Genomic DNA, 22,496 nt, shown 5'->3' on the forward strand with positions numbered 1-22,496 from the left:
GACAGGCTACAGAAAAGGCTACAATAGTGCAAAAGAGATCGGAATGAAATTAACTAAACATCTGGGTAAGCGAGAGAGCGGGGCCTCCCTCGACTAACTCCCGCAGAACAACTTGGCAGAACTGTCTTTGTTTCAGGGACAGTCTTCATTTTGGGGACAGCTGCCGCAAACGTTTCCCCTTAAACCACTTGAGTGTTGCTTTAGCAGTATGCTTAGGGCCATTGTCCTGCTGGAAGGTGAACCTCTGTCCCAGTCTCAAATCTCTGGAAGACTGAAACAAGTTTCCCTCATGAATTTCCCTGTATTTAGCACCATCCATCATTCCTTCAATTCTGACTAGTTTCCCAGTCCCTGCCGATGAAAAACATCCCCACAGGAGGATGTTCTCTGGGTGATGAGAGGTGTTGGGTTTGCGCCAGTCATAGCGTTTTCCTTGATGGCCAAAAAGCTCAATTTTAGTCTCATCTGACCAGAGTACCTTCTTCCATATGTTTGGGGAGTCTCCCACATGCCTTTTGGCGAACACCAAACTTGTTTGCTTATTTCTTTCTTTAAGCAATGGCGCTTTTCTGGCCACTCTTCCGTAAAGCCCAGCTCTGTGGAGTGTATGGCTTAAAGTGGTCCTATGGTCAGATACTCTAATCTCCGCTGTGGAGCTTTGCAGCTCCTTCAGGGTTATCTTTGGTCTCTTTGTTGCCTCTCTGATTAATACCGTCCTTGCCTGGTCTGTGAGTTTTGGTTGGCGGCCCTCTCTTGGCAGGTTTGTTGTGGTGCCATATTGTTGTGGTGCCATATTGTTGTGGTGGTGACTATCCTACCGATCCTTGACTTCGGCGATGTCATTTACAAAATAGCCTCCAACACTCTACTCAGCAAATTGGATGTAGTCTTATCACAGTGCCATCCGTTTTGTCTCCAAAGCCCCATACCCACCACTGTGACCTGTACGCTCTTGTTGGCTGGTCCTCACTACATGTTCGTCGTCAAATCCACTGGCTCCAGGCCATCTATAAATCACTGCTAGGCAAATCCACTCCTTATCTTAGCTCATTGGTCACCATAGCAGCACCCACCCGTAGTCTGCGCTCCAGCAGGTATATCTCACTGGTCATCCCCAAAGCCAACACCTCCTTTGGCCGCCATTCCTTCCAGTTCTCTGCTGCCAATGACTGGAACGAATTGCAAAAATCTCTGAAGCTGGAGACTCTTATCTCCCTCACTAACTTTAAGCATCAGTTGTCAGAGCACCTTACCGATCACTGCACCTGTACACAGCCCATCTGAATTAGCCCACCCAACTACCTCATCCCTATATTGTTATTTATTTTGCTCTTTTGCACCCCAGTATCTCTATTTGCACATAATCTCTTGCACATCTAGCATTCCAGTGTTAATACTAATTGTAATTATTTTGCACTATAGCCTATTTATTGCCTTACCTCCATAACTTGCTACATTTGCACACACTGTATATTTTCTGTTGTATTTTTTGACTATGTTTTTTTACCCCATATGTAACTCTGTGTTGTTGTTTTTATCGCACTGCTCTGCTTTATCTTGGCCAGGTCGCAGTTGTAAATGAGAACTTGTTCTCAACTGGCTTACCTGGTTAAATAAAGGTGAAATAAAATAAAATATTCTTTCCATTTTGGAATAATGGATTTAATAGTGCTCCGTGGGATGTTCAAAGTTTCTGATATTTTTTTATAACCCAACCCTGATCTGTACTTCTCCACAACTTTGTCCCTGACCTGTTTGGAGAGCTCCTTGATCTTCATGGTGCCGCTTGCTTAGTGGTGTTGCAGACTCTGGGGCCTTTCAGAACAGGTGTATATATACTGAGATCATGTGACAGATCATGTGACACTTAGATTGCACACAGGAGGACTTTATTTATTTAATTATGTGACTTCTGAAGGTAATTGGTTGCACCAGATCTTATTTAGGGGCTTCATAGCAAAGGGGGTGGATACATATGCATACACCACTTTTCCGTTATTTATTATTTGAAATAAGTTATCTTTTTCATTTCACTTCACCAATTTGGACTATTTTGTGTATGTCCATTACATGAAATCCAAATAAAAATCCATTTAAATTACAGGTTGTAATGCAACAAAATAGGAAAAACGCTAAGGGGGATGAATACTTTTGCAAGGCACTGTATCTAGATTTCAGTTTATATTCAACAAGCGATGGAGTTTTCTTGGTCTTAGACTGTGGATTTCATACAATAATACAAGATTGTCCAGGTTTGTCTTGTGGATGACCATGTCCGAAATCTTCCTTGCCTACTACTTACTAACGACGTACTGTGTTCTGTACTAATCTTACTACATACTATTTAGAACGTACTGTTTAGTAAAAAAGCACACAGTAAGCAACAAATATAAACTAGGCTCATCCAAGATTGCATAATCTAATGCGTAATTGTGTTAATTCCCACCATTCGTTCGTTTTGGTACAGCACGTCCTCTTATCTGATTATAGAAAGGCAATTCTCTTCCTCAACAGTGCGCAGATCATTTTTGTAGATGAAAAGCCGAAATTAGTATGACATCCTGGCATTTTAAAGCATTTGCTAAATTGGACATTTCACATGCTATAACACTTTCTATTTTTGCATACCCAAAACCCCTGCTATTTACGGTAGAATGCAACAAGGGGTGTTCGGACACGCCCGATTAACTGATAACCCCATGAGCATCACATACTGCATACACCAAACCACATGAGCATCACTTACTGAAACAAACAAACCCCTCATTATGAACTCCTTAATCCGTACTGCTACAGGACCCTAGAGCAGTCACACTCTCTTTCAAACTTCCCCTCCATGCATGTCGTCATCACCCCTAAGCATCCTTTCTCTCGGAATGTGTTGAGAGCACAGGGTTTAAGCACGTACTGTATTGTAGTAGCACCGCGGCACTCACCGTGTGTAGGAGGGAGAAACGGACGCTACAGTGTAGGCTTACTGTATGAAGTGTGAGACTACAGGGAACATAGAGCCGTATGCACCCTAAATAGAACCTCTCTGTATTGTGAGTCATTGACACAGCACACCTCTTCTCCTCTCAGGATTGGTCCCAAATGGCACTCTATTCCCTATATAGTGCACTACTTTTGACCAGGGCCCATAGTAGTGCACTTAGGGGATAGGGTGTCATTTGGGACGCATCCTATGATGCATAAAGCACACAGATCAATATCCAAGTGTAATATATCCCAACAGGCACTGGGATAGTAACATATTTATTTGGTTGCTCCGTATCCCTCTATCTTCCTCCTGTACATCATGTTCGTCACAACACTGATTGCATATTATGTAGTCACTGCCTGGCTATCAGGTTAAGCTCTACACCAGGCGTGCCCAATCCTGGTCCTAGAGGGGCCAAAACATTTCTGGTTTTTGTTTCTACCTGGTAGTTAATTGTACTCACCTGTTGTCCCAGGTCTGAATTAGTCCCTGATTAGAAGGAGGTGATGGAAACCAGAAGTGTTTCGGCCCTCCGGGACCAGGATTGGGCAGCCCTGCTCTACACTGTAACACACACACGCATGCAGACAAATGCACACACACATACACACAAACACAGTGGGGTCATACTTGCGAACATTAGAAACAGTTTTTAAATTTAAACAGTTTCTCCGTCTCAAAATGTGACTCAGTCAATTAAAATAATTGATTTACTTGTACGTGATAGAACGCTATTGTAGCTGGTCCCATCAGATAACCTGGCACGCGTTAGCCCTATGGCAACATCACCAGATGACAGTGATTCTTTCCTGGAACAAGTTCTGCATCAGCCAATTGCAAATGTTGACGTAGATGGACGTGAACAAACACTTTTCCATAAGAGTGTCCTTAGCCAAGTAAAGCACTCTCGTTATCATCCTACAGATGGCAGTATTGCAGTAACATTGTTAGTTATTTTAAAGAAGTTTATCGCGAGTCCGGACTCTAAACCACGTTGGTGAGCATCCACACTAGAGGAAAGTTTATCGTTCTAAGTACACCTGTCAATCAACTCAAATAATACTTCAATGTACATACAATGAAAAATTATCTAAACTCGTATTTAATTGTAGCAAATCAACAGCAAACGCCGTTTAGCCTGCACATCTTTTACAGCATGTCATTTCTTGCCTCGTTGGTCAAGTGTTTTGCCTTGATTGTGTAAGGCTTGGAAATAAAGATGGGCCAAACAACTTCTCTCTTTGATTATTAATATTTAATCCAACTGCTAATTCTACATAGAACATGACAACCCAGGAACATGCATGAACCCCAATAACCTTTCCCCAGGTCAAGTATTCCATAGAATAGCCTGGACTTTCAGGCCGGTGAGGTGAAAGCTTGGTAGAGGCTACCCATAGAGTGACTACGCCCTCTCCTGATGAGGAGACATTAGCATATCACTTGCTACAATTGTAACCTACATCTTGTAGTTGACCTTACATTTGATATAATGACAAAAGTAAAATGGCACGTTCTATTCGCCATCCCAATCACATGCAGGTGCTTTCACCGGAGAAGCTTTTATTACAAGCACCGTAATAGCCTATGCAAAACCATATTTGCGAAAAAACTTAAATCACTCACTTCACAAGGCTTGGCAGGGTGGCACACTGTAGACTTAGGCTACCATTCAAATGTAGGCTATCACTAATTGTGATAGTGTGTTGTGGAGAGAAGTACAGGCAAACCCCTGTAAATAAAGATTACAAATACATTTTATGAGGAGCTTCTTGTCGGAGTCCCTCTTGCAGACCGACATAGGCTACTGCCTCTGCTACATAAATAATCGTTGCTACTATATTACATAGAGGTGTAGGCTACACTTAACATTGACACTGAACAAAAATATAAACGGAACATGCAACAATTTCAAAGGTTTTACTGAGTTACAGTTCATATAAGGGAAATCAGTCAATTAAAATAAATGAATTAGGCCCTAATCTATGGATTTCACATGACTGGGCAGGGATGCAGCCATGGGTGGTCCTTGGAGGGCATAGGCATTAATTAGAATGTTTTTTATTTTTACTTATTACCCCTTTTTCTTCCCAATTTTGTGATATCCAATTGGTAGTTACAGTCTTGTCCCATCGCTGCAACTCCCAGCCGCACCAATGTGTCGGAGGAAACACCGTACAACTGGTGACCAAAGTCAGCGTGCATGCGCCCGGCCCGCCACAAGGAGTCGCTAGAGCGCGATGGGACAAGGACATCCTGGCCGGCAAAAACCCTCCTCTAACCCGGACGACGCTGGGCCAATTGTGCGCCACCTCATGGGTCTCCCGGTCTCGGCCGGCTGCAACACAGCCTGGGATTGAATATTTAAATGTTTTTAAAACCTTTTAAACAATTTCGATGACAGTTGCTAAGTGCACGATATAAGGAATAGGGTGCCATTTGGGATGCTACCTTTAAGAGCAGACTCAGCAGCTTCAGGCTCAGAGGGTAGAAGCATTACATAACTAAATCCCTACTGTCACCCCAGCCAGCACACAGAAAACATGACACAAGCGGATCAAGAAAATACATAATTTACTAGAAAAATAACTGAATTATGTATTGAATAGAGCCAGGGAAAAGTCCTGCTGTTAGATTTTTTATTAAGGCTATTTTGTTGAGCTGAGGGGGAAAGGAGAGACACAGACTAACAGTATGTAAAGATACAATATTGAGGGCTTACTCAGTGTTTACAGTTACGGCTTGTATGTTGCTCTGCCCTATTGTGTCCTTCCTGTGTACTTTGTGTACTGATGCTGTTGGTCATTGCTAACTCAGGCAACTCATTCACATGACTGTGAGATGTATCCCAGCTTAAGTGGTCTTATGCCTCGCTCTCTTTCTCTCTCTCTCTCGCTCTCTCTCCTTCTGTTCTCTGAACGTCGGTTCGAAGAATATATAGAATCCCCAGTATTCCAGCCACAGGAACAGATGGTCTGGTGTGTGTGTGTGGGGCCAGTGAATGTACCTATGCGTATGTGTCCATTTACTGGTGTGTGTGTGTGTGTGTGTGTGTGTGTGTGTGTGTGTGTGTGTGTGTGTGTGCATGTTCCATGTAGGGAACACCAGGGGAGATGTAGGTCACAGAGAGTTAGGTGTTTATTTTTAGCCAACAGCAGGGATCAGCATTGACCACACACAGACACAGACAGAGAAATAGCTTGTGGAAGAAAACATGTACTTTTTTTTATAAAGACATCTGAGACTTTTTTATAACTGGACGGCTATATTGAGGTTTTCCACATACCTACAGATTGACAATAGAACACTGGGTAGGGGGTTTGAACTTCGAACTCACTGACAGACTAATGCATTTAATGCCACTAGGCTTACGAAACAGGATGTTTTTTAGGTCTTCAGAGGCATCGTCACCCCACGTTTTTTGTTAAAACCATGAACTGCACCTCAGTATCACGCTACAGCTTGTATAGATTGGCCACAACACACGTGAGCCTTCTGTGTCGGTTATCTACCGGATTATCATAGTATCAGGTACGGCTAGGAGTTTTTCCAGGTCAGGTCACGTGGTCAGGAAAAACTACTGGGCATTTTCTATGCAGAGCATTACATAATCTTATGTAGATTAGTCTGTCAGGTTGTCTCTCTCTCCAGGGTAGTCCCATCATCCATCATGTGTCACTGGCGTGTTGACTCTACTCTAGCGTGTTGCCTCTATTCTAGCGTGTTGCCTCTATTCTAGCGTGTTGCCTCTACTCTAGCGTGTTGCCTACTATAGCGTGTTGACTCTACTCTAGCGTGTTGACTCTACTCTAGCGTGTTGACTACTCTAGTGTGTTGACTCTATTCTAGCGTGTTGACTACTCTAGCGTGTTGACTACTCTAGCGTGTTGACTCTACTACAGCATGTTGACTCTACTCTAGCGTGTTGACTCTTTTCTAGCGTTTTGACTACTCTAGCGTGTTGACTACTCTAGCGTGTTGCCTCTATTCTAGCGTGTTGCCTCTATTCTAGCGTGTTGCCTCTACTCTAGCGTGTTGCCTCTACTCTAGCGTGTTGCCTACTATAGCGTGTTGACTCTACTCTAGCGTGTTGACTCTACTCTAGCGTGTTGACTACTCTAGCGTGTTGATTCTACTCTAGTGTGTTGACTACTCTAGTGTGTTGACTCTATTCTAGCGTGTTGACTACTCTAGCGTGTTGACTCTACTCTAGCGTGTTGACTACTCTAGCGTGTTGACTCTACTCTAGCGTGTTGACTCTACTCTAGCGTGTTGACTACTCTAGCATGTTGACTACTCTAGCATGTTGACTCTACTCTAGCGTGTTGAAACTACTCTAGCGTGTTGACTCTACTCTAGCGTGTTGACTCTACTCTAGCGTGTTGACTACTCTAGCGTGTTGACGCTACTCTAGCATGTTGACGCTACTCTAGCGTGTTGACGCTACTCTAGCGTGTTGACTCTACTCTAGCGTGTTGACACTACTCTAGTGTGTTGACTACTATAGCGTGTTGACTATTCTAGTGTGTTGACTCTATTCTAGTGTGTTGACTACTCTAGCGTGTTGACTCTATTCTAGCGTGTTGACTCTACTCTAGCGTGTTGACTCTACTACAGCATGTTGACTCTACTCTAGCGTGTTGACGCTACTCTAGCGTGTTGACTCTACTCTAGCGTGTTGACATTAATCTAGTGTGTTGACTACTATTGCGTGTTGACTATTTTAGTGTGTTGACTCTATTCTAGTGTGTTGACTACTCTAGCGTGTTGACTCTATTCTAGCGTGTTGACTCTACTCTAGCGTGTTGACTCTACTACAGCATGTTGACTCTACTCTAGCGTGTTGACTATTTTCTAGCATGTTGACTACTCTAGCGTGTTGACTCTACTCTAGCGTGTTGACTCTACTCTAGCGTGTTGACACTACTCTAGCGTGTTGACACTAATCTATCGTGTTGACACTAATCTATCGTGTTGACTCTACTCTAGTGTGTTGACTCTACTCTAGTGTGTTGACTCTCCTCTAACGTGTTGACTATTCTAGTGTGTTGACTCTTCTAGTGTGTTGACTCTATTCTAGTGTGTTGACTCTACTCTAGCGTGTTGACTCTACTCTAGCGTGTTGACTCTTTTCTATCGTGTTGACTACTCTAGCGTGTTGACTCTACTCTAGCGTGTTGACTCTACTCTAGCGTGTTGACACTACTCTAGCATGTTGACTCTACTCTAGCGTGTTGACTCTACTCTAGTGTGTTGACTCTCCTCTAACGTGTTGACTATTCTAGCGTGTTGACTCTTCTAGTGTGTTGACTCTATTCTAGTGTGTTGACTCTACTCTAGCGTGTTGACTACTCTAGCGTGTTGACACACACACACACACACAGAAAACTTTTTTTATAAAGACATCTGAGACTTTGTTATAACTGGACGGCTATATTGAGGTTTTCCACATAACTACAGATTTACAATAGAACACTGGGTAGGGGGTTTGAACTTCGAACTCACTGACAGACTAATGCATTTTATGCCACTAGGCTTACGAAACAGGATGTTTTTTAGGTCTTCAGAGGCGTCGTCACCCCACGTTTTTTGTTAAAACCATGAACTGCACCTCAGTATCACGCTACAGCTTGTATAGATTGGCCACAACAAACGTGAGCCTTCTGTGTTGGTTATCTACCATATTATCATAGTATCAGGTAGAGTAGAGTCAACACGCTAGAGTAGAGTCAACACACTAGTGACACATGATGGATGATGGGCCTACCCTGGAGAGAGAGAGAGACAACCTGACAGACTAACCTACATAAGATTATGTAATGCTCTGCATAGAAAATGCCCAGTAGTTTTTCCTGACCATGTGACCTGACCTGACCTGGAAAAACTCCTAGCCGTACCTAGCTGTAGGTCAATCTAGCGTGTTGACTTTACTCTAGCGTGTTGACTCTATTCTAGTGTGTTGACTACTCTAGCGTGTTGACTACTCTAGCGTGTTGACTCTACTCTAGCGTGTTGACTCTACTCTAGCGTGTTGACTCTACTCTAGTGTGTTGACTACTCTAGTGTGTTGACTCTATTCTAGCGTGTTGACTACTCTAATATAGCGTGTTGACTCTACTCTAGCGTGTTGACTCTACTCTAGCGTGTTTACTCTATTCTAGCGTGTTGACTCTATTCTAGTGTGTTGACTCTATTCTAGCGTGTTGACTCTACTCTAGCATGTTGACTACTCTAGCATGTTGACTCTACTCTAGCGTGTTGAAAATGATCTAGCGTGTTGACTCTACTCTAGCGTGTTGACTACTCTAGCGTGTTGACTACTCTAATCTAGTGTGTTGACTACTTTAGCGTGTTGACACTACTCTAGTGTGTTGACAATACTCTAGTGTGTTGACTCTACTCTATCGTGTTGACTACTCTAGCGTGTTGACTACTCTATCGTGTTGACACTACTCTAGCGTGTTGACACTAATCTATCGTGTTGACTCTACTCTAGCGTGTTGACTCTACTCTAGTGTGTTGACTCTCCTCTAGCGTGTTGACTATTCTAGCGTGTTGACTCTATTCTAGCGTGTTGACTCTACTCTAGCATGTTGACTCTACTCTAGCGTGTTGACTCTACTCTAGTGTGTTGACTACTCTAGTGTGTTGACTCTATTCTAGTGTGTTGACTACTCTAATCTAGCGTGTTGACTACTCTAATCTAGCGTGTTGACTCTAGCATGTTGACTCTACTCTAGCGTGTTGACTCTACTCTAGCGTGTTGACTCTACTCTAGCATGTTGACTCTACTCTAGCGTGTTGACTCTACTCTAGCGTGTTGACTCTACTCTAGTGTGTTGACTCTATTCTAGCGTGTTGACTACTCTAATCTAGCGTGTTGACTACTCTAGCGTGTTGACTCTACTCTAGCGTGTTGACTCTACTCTAGCGTGTTTACTCTATTCTAGCGTGTTGACTCTATTCTAGCGTGTTGACTCTATTCTAGCGTGTTGACTATTATAGCGTGTTGACTCTATTCTAGTGTGTTGACTCTACTCTAGCGTGTTGACTACTCTAGCATGTTGACTCTACTCTAGTGTGTTGAAACTACTCTAGCGTGTTGACTCTACTCTAGCGTGTTGACTACTCTAGCGTGTTGACTCTACTCTAGCGTGTTGACTACTCTAATCTAGTGTGTTGACTACTTTAGCGTGTTGACACTACTCTAGTGTGTTGACAATACTCCAGTGTGTTGACTCTACTCTATCATGTTGACTACTCTAGCGTGTTGACTACTCTATCGTGTTGACACTACTCTAGCGTGTTGACACTACTCTAGCGTGTTGACACTAATCTATCGTGTTGACTCTACTCTAGCGTGTTGACTCTACTCTAGTGTGTTGACTATTCTAGCGTGTTGACTCTATTCTAGTGTGTTGACTCTACTCTAGCATGTTGACTCTACTCTAGCGTGTTGACTCTACTCTAGTGTGTTGACTACTCTAGTGTGTTGACTCTATTCTAGTGTGTTTACTACTCTAATCTAGCGTGTTGACTACTCTACTCTAGCGTGTTGACTACTCTAGCGTGTTGACTCTACTCTAGCGTGTTGACACTACTCTAATGTGTTGACTCTACTCTAGTGTGTTGACTCTACTCTAGCATGTTGACAACTCTAGCGTGTTGACTACTCTAGCATGTTGACTCTATTCTATCGTGTTGACTCTACTCTAGCGTGTTGACTCTACTCTAGCATGTTGACTCTACTCGTGTGTTGACTATTTTCTAGCGTGTTGACTACTCTAGCATGTTGACTCTACTCTAGCGTGTTTACTCTATTCTAGCGTGTTAACTCTACTCTAGCATGTTGACTCTACTCTAGCATGTTGACTATACTCTAGCGTGTTGAAACTACTCTAGCGTGTTGACTCTACTCTAGCGTGTTGACTACTCTAGCATGTTGACTCTACTCTAGCGTGTTGACTACTCTAGCGTGTTGACTACTCTAATCTAGTGTGTTGACTACTCTAGCGTGTTGACACTACTCTAGTGTTGACTACTCTAGCATGTTGACACTACTCTAACGTGTTGACTCTACTTTAGCATGTTGACTACTCTAGCGTGTTGACTCTCCTCTAGCGTGTTGACCACTCTAGCGTATTGAGTCTCTATTTTTGCGTGTTACTTTACTCTAGCTCGTTTTCTCTAGCGTGTGATGATGAGTGAGGGAGACCTGCAGCGGTGTAAAGTACTGAAGTAAAAATACTTTGAAGTACTACTTAAGTAATTTTTCGGGATATCTGTACATTACTTTACTATTCATATTTTTCACAACTTGTACTTTTACTCCACTACAATCCTAAAGAAATTAAGGTAATTTATACTCCATACATCAGGGATGACACACAAAAGTGTGGGAGTGTGTCCCTGTCTGTCCGTTAAAAAAAAAATGGTGGCGCCTGGTTTGCTTAATATAAGGATTTTGATGTATTGCACTTACTTGTACTTTTTACTTTTGCTGAAGTATCACAATTTTTCCACCACTGTATTTAAGTACATTTTAAACCAGATACTTTTAGACTTTTACTCAAGTAATATTTTACTGGGTGACTTTCACCTTTACTTGATTCATTTTCTATTAAGGTATCTTTAGTTTTACTCAAGTATGACAAATTATAACTTTTTCTACCACTGGAGACCTGTTTGTGCTGGTCATTGTCACACACCTCAGAACACTGTTATCCTCTAGCAGAGAATGACAAAAGACAGCTAAAATTCCTCTGGAATAGGCCAAAATAATTGAAGAAAGATATTAATGCAAAGCACCGTTTCTAAAATATTAAATAATGTAGCATCCTTCTTTTCATTCATTTATTCATTAATTGTTTATTTCATTCATTCATTCAAGCAGTAAAATGTTCCATCACAAGTTCAAAATGCACTGAACTTTTACCTACAGCATATTCCTGTGCCTGTTTGACTCTCCTGTCCTCTTCTCGTCACTCTTCCTGGTAGGAGGTAAGGTCTGGGACGGATGAGAGCCGTGCTCTGCGGAGCCGGATCCACCTGGCTGTAGCAGCCCAGAAGCAGGCCAGGGGGATGGAGATGGATTATGAGGAGGTGATCCATCTCCTGGAGGCTGAGATAGCCGAGCTCAAGACCCAGAGGACCGAACAGCAGCAGCCGGGCCAGGCTAAGGTAACAGACTGGGTCTCAAGTCATACCCTATAATCCCTATAGCACTGCTTTTGACCAGGGGCACTATTCCCCATGTATTGTACTACTTTTGACCAGTTGCGGAAAATACTTAAGTAGAAATACTTTAAAGTACAACTTAAGTAATTTTTTTGGGTATCTGTACTTTACTTTACTATTTATATACTTTACTATTTATATTTTTGACAACTTTTACTTATACTTTATTACATTCCTAAAGAAAATAATGTACTTTTTACTCCCTACATTTTCCTTGAGTACTCGTTACATTTTGAATGCTTAGCAGGACAGGAAAATTGTCAAATTCACGCACTTATCAAGAGAATACATGGTTATCCCTACTGCCTCTGATCTGGCGGACTCACTAAACACAAATGCATCATTTGTAAATTATTTCTGAGTGTTGGAGTGTGCCCCTGGCTCTCCATAAATTTTTTAAAAACAAGAAAATGGTGCCGTCTGCTTTGCTTAATATAAGGAATTTGAAATTATTTATACTTTTAGTATATTTTATCAATTACATTTACTTTTGATACTTAAGTATATTTAGAACCAAATACTTTTAGACTTTTACTCAAGTAATATTTTACTGGGTAACTTTCACTTTTACGTGACTAACTTTCTGTTAAGGTATCTATACTTTTAAGTATGACAATTGGGTACTTTTTCCACCACTGCTTTTGACCAGAGCAACTATTCCCAATGTAGTGCACTTCTTTAGACCAGAGCTACTGTAGCCTACACACTTTTAAACATAGCTATTTTCCCCCATAATGCACTACTTTGGACCAGAGACTACTTTTGAGAAGTAGAATTGCCATTAAACCTGTCAACCGCCATTCTCGGATTTGAGACCCCCTTCTCTCTTTCCTCTTTCTCTGTCGAGCCTAAAACCCCTGCCCAGTCTTAGGTAACAGACTACACAACATTCCCCTGTTGGAATAAATAACAGTCTACTCCTCAAACGCATGTATTATTATCTTGGTGTAAGGTATCAACCACAGGGAGCTCTGCTAGATCTGAGGGGCTCTACTATACCCTCTGTTCTCTCTCTCTCAATTCAATTTCAATTTCAATTTAAGGGCTTTATTGGCATGGGAAACGTATGTTAACATTGCCATAGCAAGTGAAGTAGATAGTAAACAAAAGTGAAATAAACAATAAATATTAACAGTAAACATTACACTCAGAAGTTCCAAAAGAATAAAGACATTTAAAATGTCATATTATGTATATATACAGTGTTGTAACAATGTGCAAATAGTTAAAGTACAAATGGGAAAATAAATCAACATAAATATGGGTTGTATTTACAATGGTGTTTGTTCTTCACTGGTTGCCCTTTTCTTGTGGCAACAGGTCACAAATAAATAAGGGAGTTGATCAAAATTGGGTTTGTTTTCAAATTCTTTGTGGATCTGTGTAATCTAAGGGAAATATGTGTCTCTAATATGGTCATACATTTGGCAGGAGGTTAGGAAGTGCAGCTCAGTTTCCACCTCAATTTGTGGGCAGTTTGCACATAGCCTGTCTTCTCTTGAGAGCCAGGTCTGCCTACGGCGGCCTTTCTCAATAGCAAGGCTATGCTCACTGAGTCTGTACATAGTCAAAGCTTTCCTTAAGTTTGGGTCAGTCACAGTGGTCAGGTATTCTGCCACTGTGTACTCTGTTTAGAGCCAAATAACATTCTAGTTTGCTCTGTTTTTTTGTTAATTCTTTCCAATGTGTCAAGTAATTCTCTTTTTATTTTCTCATGATTTGGTTGGGTCTAATTGTGTTGTTGTTGTTGTCCTGGGGCTCTGTGGGGTCTGTTTGTGTTTGTGAACAGAGCCCCAGGACATTTACATTTTTTTACATTTTAGTCATTTAGCAGACGCTCTTATCCAGAGCGACTTACAGTTAGTGAGTGCATACATTATTTTGTTTTAATTTTTCATACTGGACCCCCTTTGGGAATCGAACCCACAACCCTGGCGTTGCAAACGCCATGCTCTACCAACTGAGCTACATCCCCAGGACCAGCTTACTTAGGGGACTCTTCTCCAAGTTCATCTCTTTGTAGGTGATGGCTTTGTTATGGAAGGTTTTGGAATCGCTTCCTTTTAAGTGGTTATAGAATTTAATGGCTCTTTTCTGGATTTTGATAACTGGTGGGTATCGGCCTAATTCGGCTCTGCATGCATTATTTGGTGTTTTTCGTTGTACACAGAGGATATTTTTGCAGAATTCTGCATGCAGAGTCTCAATTTGGTGTTTGTCCCATTTTGTGAATTCTTGGTTGGTGAGCGGACCCCAGACCACACAACCATAAAGGGCAATAGGTTCTATAACTGATTCAAGTATTTTTAGCCAGATCCTAATTGGTATGTCAAATTTTATGTTCCTTTTGATGGCATAGAAGGCCCTTCTTGCCTTGTCTCTCAGATCGTTCACAGCTTTGTGGAAGTTATTTGTGGCGCTGATGTTTAGGCCGAGGTTTGTATCGTTTTTGGTGTGCTCTAGGGCAACGGTGTCTAGATGGAATTTGTTTTAGTGGTCCTGGCAACTGGACCTTTTTTGGAACACCATTATTTTTGTCTTACTGAGATTTACTGTCAGGGCCCAGGTCTGACAGAATCTGTGCAGAAGATCTAGGTGCTGCTGTAGGCCCTCCTTGGTTGGTGACAGAAGCACCAGATCATCTGCAAACAGTAGACATTTGACTTCAGATTCTAGTAGGGTGAGGCTGGGTGCTGCAGATTGTTCTAGTGCCCTCGCCAATTCGTTGATATATATGTTGAAGAGGGTGGGGCTTAAGCTGCATCCCTGTCTCACCCCACGGCCCTGTGGAAAGAAATGTGTGTGTTTTTTGCCAATTTTTACCACACACTTGTTGTTTGTGTACATGGATTTTTTTATGTCGTATGTTTTTCCCCCAACCCCACTTTCCATCAATTTGTATAGCAGACCCTCATGCCAAATTGAGTCAAAAGCTTTTTTGAAATCAACAAAGCATGAGAAGACTTTGCCTTTGTTTTGGTTTGTTTGTTTGTCAATAAGGGTGTGCAGGGTGAATACGTGATCTGTCGTACGGTAATGTGGTAAAAAGCCAATTTGACATTTGCTCAGTACATTGTTTTCACTGAGGAAATGAACTAGTCTGCTGTTAATGATAATGCAGAGGATTTTCCCAAGGTTGCTGTTGACGCATATCCCACGGTAGTTATTGGGGTCAAATTTGTCTCCACTTTTGTGGATTGGGGTGATCAGTCCTTGGTTCCAAATATTGGGGAAGATGCCAGAGCTAAGGATTATGTTCTCCTGAGCTAAGGATAGAGTCTCCTGAGTGGCGCAGTGGTCTAAGCCACTGCATCGCAGTGCAAACTGTGCCACTAGAGATCCTGGTTCGAATCCAGGCTCTGTCGCAGCCGGCCGCGACCGGGAGACTCATGGGCGGCGCACAATTGGCCCAGCGTCGTCCAGGGTAGGGGAGGGAATGGCCGGCAGGGATGTAGCTCAGTTGATAGAGCATGGCGTTTGCAACGCCAGGGTTGTGGGTTCGATTCCCATGGGGGGCCAGTAAATATATATATATATATGTATTCACTAACTGTAAGTCGCTCTGGATAAGAGCGTCTGCTAAATAACGTAAATGTAAATGTAAATGTAAATGTTCAAGAGTTTTAGTATAGCCAATTGGAATTTGTGGTCTGTATATTTTATCATTTCATTTAGGATACCATCAACACCACAGGCCTTTTTGGGTTGGAGGGTTTGTATTTTGTCCTGTAGTTCATTCAATGTAATTGGAGAATCCAGTGGGTTCTGGTAGTCTTTAGTGGTTGATTCTAAGATTTGCATTTGATCATGTATATTTTGTTGCTGTTTGTCCTTTGTTATAGTACCAAAAAGATTGGAGAAGTGGTTTACCCATACATCTCCGTTTTGGATAGATGGCTCTTCGTGTTGTTGTTTGTTTAGTGTTTTCCAATTTTCCCAGAAGTGGTTAGTTTATGGATTCTTCAATTACATTGAGCTGATTTCTGACATGCTGTTCCTTATTTTTCCGTAGTGTATTTCTGTATTGTTTTAGTGATTCACCATAGTGAAGGCGTAGGCTAAGGTTTTCTGGGTCTCTATGTTTTTGGTTGGATAGGTTTCTCAATTTCTTTCTTAGGTTTTTGCATTCTTCATCAAACCATTTGTCACTGTTGTTACTTTTCTTCGGTTTTCTGTTAGATATTTTTAGATTTGATAGAAAAGCTGAGAGGTCAAATATACTGTTTAGGTTTTCTACTGCCAAGTTTACACCTTCACTATTACAGTGGAACGTTTTGTCCAGGAAGTTGTCTAAAAGGGATTGAATTTGTTGTTGCCTAATTGTTTTTTGGTATGTTTCGACACTACTTTCCTTCCATCTATAGCATTTCTTTGATTTCTCATGATTGAGTATTGCTCTGTTCAAATAGACTGTGATTTTGCTGTGGTCTAATAGGGGTGTCAGTGGGCTGACTGTGAACGTTCTGAGAGACTCTGGGTTGAGGTCAGTGATAAAGTAGTCTACAGTACTACTGCCAAGAGATGAGCTATAGGTGTACCTTCCATAGGAGTCCCCTCAAAGCCTACCTTTTACTATGTACATACCCAGTGTGCGACAGAGCTGCAGGAGTTGTGACCCGTTTTTGTTGGTTATGTTGTCGTAGTTGTGCCTAGGGGGTCATATGGGGGAGGGAATGCTGTCACCTCCAGGTAGGTGTTTGTCCCCCTGTGTGCTGAGGGTGTCAGGTTCCTGTACAGTTCTGGCATTTAGGTCGCCACAGACTAGTACATGTCCCTGGGTCTATAATATAATAATAATATGCCATTTAGCAGATGCTTTTATCCAAAGCGACTTACAGTCATGCGTGCATACATGTTTATTTTTTTTGTGTATGGGTGGTCCCGGGGATCGAACCCACTACCTTGGCGTTACAAGCGCCGTGCTCTACCAGCTGAGCTACAGAGGACCAGAAATGAAATGAATGATTGTCTAGAAATGAATAATTTCCCCCTCCAGGATGGAAAAGCTGTCTTCATTAAAGTATGGGGATTCTAGTGGGGGCATATAGGTAGCACACAGGAGGACATTTTTCTCTGTTGAGATAATTTCCTTTTGAATTTATGGCCAAATGTAAAATGTTCCTGTTTTGATTAATTTAATAGGGTGAGTTAGGTCTGCTCTATACCAAATTAGCATACCCCCTGAGTCCCTTCCCTGTTTCACAGCTGGTAGTTTGGTGGATAGGACTACCAGCTCTCTGTAACCTAGAGGGCAACCAGTGGGTCCGTCTCCTCTATACCATGTTTCTTGTAGGATGACAATGACTTTATTTCTCTCTCTCTCTCTCTCTCTCTCTCTCTCTCTCTCTCTCTCTCTCTCTCTCTCTCTCTCTCTCTCTCTCTCTCTCTCTCTCTCTCTCTCTCTCTCTCTCTCTCTCACTTCCCCTGTCTTCATAGGAAGTAGTACCTTCCTCTCCCTTCCTTCCATTTATCTGTATTTCCTTCTGTCCATCCTGTCATCCAGTGTGTCGAGCCCACCCAAACCCTGCTGGACCCTGCTCCTGGTTCCTTCCTTTCCTCCCCGTGTGAGTCCGTTCCAGGTGCCTCCCTCTCTCCTGTGCTGAGAAAACTCTGCTCCTGATTTCCCCCCTCTCCCTGTCCGAGTCTGCAGGATTTACTGCTTCACTGTGTGAGTAAAATAAGTTTAGACCCCTCCCATCATTCTTAATTCCTTCTCCCCCTTGCTTTCCCTCTCTCTCCTGTCACTCCCCACCCTTCCATACTGTGAGTCCGCACCAGATCCCCAATCATCTTGTCTGTGAATCCGTTCCAGGTTTTCTCCATCCTGTTCGGGAGACCTGTACCTGAACCATGATTATATCACCAGTTGCACTTTTGGCACGTAGCCTACAGTGCCTTGCAAAATTATTCATCCCCCTTGGCGTTTTTCCTATTTTGTTGTATTACAACCTGTAAAATAAATAATGGAAAAGTAGTGCGTGCATATGTATTCACCCCCTTTGCTATGAAGCCCCTAAATAACATCTGGTGCAACCAGAAGTCACATAATTAGATAAAGTCTGCCTGTGTGCAATCTAAGTGTCACATGATCTCAGTATATATACACCTGTTCTGAAAGGACCCAGAGTCTGCAACACCACTAAGCAAGGGGCATCACCAAGCAAGCGTCACCATGAAGACCAAGGAGCTCTCCAAACAGGTCAGGGACAAAGTTGTGGAGAAGTACAGATCAGGGTTGGGTTATAAAAAAATATCAGAAACTTTGAACATCCCACGGAGCACCATTAAATCCATTATTAAAAAATGGAAAGAATATGGCACCACAACAAACAAACCTGCCAAGAGAGGGCTGCCCACCAAAACTCACGGACCAGGCAAGGAGGGCATTAATCAGAGAGGCAACAAAGAGACCAAAGATAACCCTGAAGGAGCTGCAAAGCTCCACAGCGGAGATTAGAGTATCTGACCATAGGACCACTTTAAGCCATACACTCCACAGAGCTGGGCTTTACGGAAGAGTGGCCAGAAAAAAGCCATTGCTTACAGAAAAAATTAAGCAAAGACGTTTGGTGTTTGCCAAAAGGCATGTAGGAGACTCCCCAAACAAATGAAAGAAGGTACTCTGGTCAGATAAGACTAAAATTGGGCTTTTTGACCATCAAGGAAAACGCCTGGCGCAAAAAAAAAAATGTCTGGCGCAAACCCAACACCTCTCATCACCCCGAGAACACCATCCCCACAGTGAAGCATGGTGGTGGCAGCATCATGCTGTGGGGATGTTTTTCCATCAGCAGGGAATGGGAAACTGGTCAAAATTGAAGGAATGATGGATGGCGCTAAATACAGGGAAATTCTTGAGGGAAACCTGTTTCAGTCTTCCAGAGATTTGAGACTGGGACAGAGGTTCACCTTCCAGCAGGACAATGACCCTAAGCATACTGCTAAAGCAACACTTGAGTGATTTAAGGGGAAACATTTAAATGTCTTGGAATGGCCTAGTCAAAGCCCAGACCTCAATCCAATTGAGAATCTGTGGTATGACTTAAAGATTGCTGTACACCAGCGGAACCCATCCAACTTGAAGGAGCTGGAGCAGTTTTGCCTTGAAGAATGGGCAAAAATCCCAGTGGCTAGATGTGTCAAGCTTATCTTATTTCTTGTTTGTTTCACCCCAAAAAATATGTTGCATTTTTAAAGTGGTAGGCATGTTGTGTAAATCAAATGATACAACTCCCCCCCCCCCCCAAAATTCAACAAAATTGGAAAAATGCCAAGGGGGGTGAATACTTTCGCAAGCCACTGTACATAGTACTCTGAGTCAATGGGAAAAGTGTGTGATAATTTATAAATAAATGAAACAGAAGTATCACACTTTTGGCAGTCACAGAAAAGTCAATAGAAACTTTTGCTATAGTTTTAAAATAAACTATCATCAATGAATGACACTTCATTGAAAATATGTAACGTTATTGAAAATTTGGGCTGTTAATCCCAGGATGAATCACAAATTCAGAATTATCTCAAATTGAGCTGTAATTCAAGATTTGTTATACAAAAAGCATTGCAAAAATATTGACGCCTTGATGCTGTCCAAAGTAACAGTTAGCAAAATCTGGTAAATTGATAAAGCACACTTTCTTTAACCTCAATGTCAACTTGTTTTGACTTCGCATTGTTGTTTTTAGCTGTATACATTTTGGATGTTTTCAGTGTATTTTGAACGCTTTCAGACAATGCGATTAATCAAAAAATTTAAATAAAAGCGTGCCCTATTAAAAATACAACCAATCTTTCAACTTATGAATGAAAACCCATACAGATGCAGGCCATTCAGTAAAATCAATGCTGCTGACCTAGTCATCCCTGTGTTGTTGTCCTTCCTGATAGGATGAGGCGGAGGAGCTGAAGAAGAGAGTGGCCGTTCTGGAGTGTCAACTACGGAAGAACGAGGGGATTAAAAAGGGCTTTGAGGTGTCCATGGGTAAACTGCTCAACTTCGTGGAGGTACTGTATGTGTGTACTGTGATTACTGAATGTCAAAACTAAATCTTTCTCGAAGAACATTACTTCATATGTAGGCTACAATGTGTGAAGAGAAACAGATTTGAGAAGGAGAAACAGATTTGAATTCAGATCATTCACATCCTCAAAAATAAAATAATGAAATATAAAGACAAACTGAAATGAGCATTTACATCTCTGAATAATGACAAGTTTATAAATAGCAGACCTGGGTTGAAATACATGCTTATTTAAGGATTTGTATTTTTAAAGACTTATTTTCTGGTGTATTTGAGTATTTTCAAATAATGTAGCTGAATTTTCAAATACTTGTTTCCAAAAACATTGCAAATACCCCTAGAACCAAACAGACCTGGGTTTAAATGCATGGGAGTATTTTAATATTTGTATTTGAAAATACACTTGTCTGTGTATTTGAGGATTTTCAAATACATGCCAATACTTTCCAACTATATTTCAAAATATTAAAATCCAAATATTTACTTTGAAATGTATGTGAAAGTAATTGAAATACCTTAATAGTATTTGAACCCAGGTCTGATAAATAGGTTTGTAGTGTACAGAAAAGCGGTCTTATCAGATGCGTCCCAAATGGCGCCCTATTCCCTATATAGTACACCACTTTTGACCAGAGCCCTATGTATCGGCCCTGGTTAAAAGTTGTACACCATATAGGAAATAGAGTGCCATTTGAGACGCATCTATCAACTCAAATAATACTGATCTTTTCATTCATTCCCATTCAGAATGTCCAAGACTTCCTCATTGAAAACCAAGGTCCCGTGAAGAGCTATAGGTAAGAATGTGTATTGTGCACAGTTTTCTAATGAATAGAGAGGGAATCATGTCTGCTTCCGTACTTCTTTCTTCAAGAGTGGGCTATCTTTCAGAGAATCTAATTAATTCACAGTGTATACACCCTTACGAAAAACCCACATGATTTCACATGTGGAAAATCACATGATTTCACGTGACATTTCCACATGTTTTGTACATGTGTTTTTGGAACACTTCACATGTGATGATGTGGATTTTCCATGGGAAACAATGTTTTTTTTGCATTCGGCGGGGGAGATTGAACCATTTGTGGTTAATGCGCCTTTGATGGAGCTGTGTCGTGGGGCGGCAGATCACCTTGGGGTGGATTGGTCATCTTCTCCCCCGCAGCGGAGTTCTGCCAGGTTTGGGGGTAGGTATTTACCTCATGTCCCTGCAGCGGTGAAGCGTCACTTACCCCTGTTTAAAGATTTCGCCGATGAGCTAAAGGCGACCTGGGATTCCCCTCAATCAGCCAGGCTGGTGCTATCAGGTTATGGCGAGTTCATGAATGTAGAGGGTATGGAGGAGACAGGGCTCGTTTGCACACCGCCAATGGATGGAAAGCTGGCAAGTTACTTAGCTCCAGAGGCTAACAAAGGGGCTAATCCTAGCACTGTGCTTCCGAATAAACAGTGCCAGTTCTCGGCGGATCAGCTGGACAAAGTGTACCAGGCAAAGGGTGTGATGGCCCGGTCGTTGAATGTGGTCACAATGCTGCAGATGTATCATATCGATTTGCTGCAGGAACTGAATAAGACCATGGAGGTGGGGAAGCCAACTTCAGAGCTTTTCGACAAAATCCATGCTACGGCTGATTTTGTGCTGTGTCTGTCCTGCTGTGCTATCCTGGCTGTGTGGAAAAGTATGGAGGCTCAGCGCCACCTCTAGTTGACGTTGTCCTGGATTCCTGAGAGGGACAGGCGGATGTATTTGGATGAGCCAGTTTCACCAACAAGGTTGTTTGGCTCGGCTATGGAGTCCTTACAGGCCTGTTTCAAGGACAAACAAAAGTCCTTCGCAGGGGTGGCTTGGCAGTTTCTGAGGCGTAATGGAAAGGTTCCAGGCCAGAGGCGTTTTCTGACCGTATTGGTGCTTCTGGGCAGCGGCAGACATCTTGGCAAAAACACTGTGCTGGGTCGAAGGAGAGCGGGGTGAAAGTGGATTATTCCGCGGCGCGGGGCAAGAAGCAGACCTCGTGACCCTAACTGGAGGCCGGGGGAGGGTGCGTGTTTTCAGGGCCCTCCTCCCCAAGCATTTACTGTGGCATTTACAGTGCTCCCAAGTGGCTCGGTCAATGGGGGAAGTTACTGGTTGCAGAGGTCCCCGAACCCGGTGTGGTCCAGTTATCAGAACAGCGGTACCACGAAAGCACATTGTTACAACCCAAGGTTCCTCAGTGTTCATGGGTATCGAGAGTGTTGTATCGTCCAGGTGTGGG

General features: G+C 42.3%; 1 protein-coding gene across 1 annotated transcript in view; it reads left to right on the forward strand.

Annotated features, from left to right (window-relative positions):
- Positions 1–22,496, forward strand: part of LOC121568083 (syntaxin-binding protein 4-like) — a 70,653-nt gene that overhangs the window by 32,927 nt on the left and 15,230 nt on the right. The window contains exons 12-14 of the mRNA XM_041878699.2: positions 11,978–12,160; positions 20,105–20,221; positions 20,986–21,035. Of these exons, the coding sequence (XP_041734633.2) occupies positions 11,978–12,160; positions 20,105–20,221; positions 20,986–21,035 (350 nt within the window). The remainder of the gene's footprint in view (positions 1–11,977; positions 12,161–20,104; positions 20,222–20,985; positions 21,036–22,496) is intronic.

This window comes from Coregonus clupeaformis, chromosome 1 (assembly GCF_020615455.1).
Source record: "Coregonus clupeaformis isolate EN_2021a chromosome 1, ASM2061545v1, whole genome shotgun sequence".
Classification (NCBI taxonomy): Eukaryota; Metazoa; Chordata; class Actinopteri; order Salmoniformes; family Salmonidae; genus Coregonus; species Coregonus clupeaformis.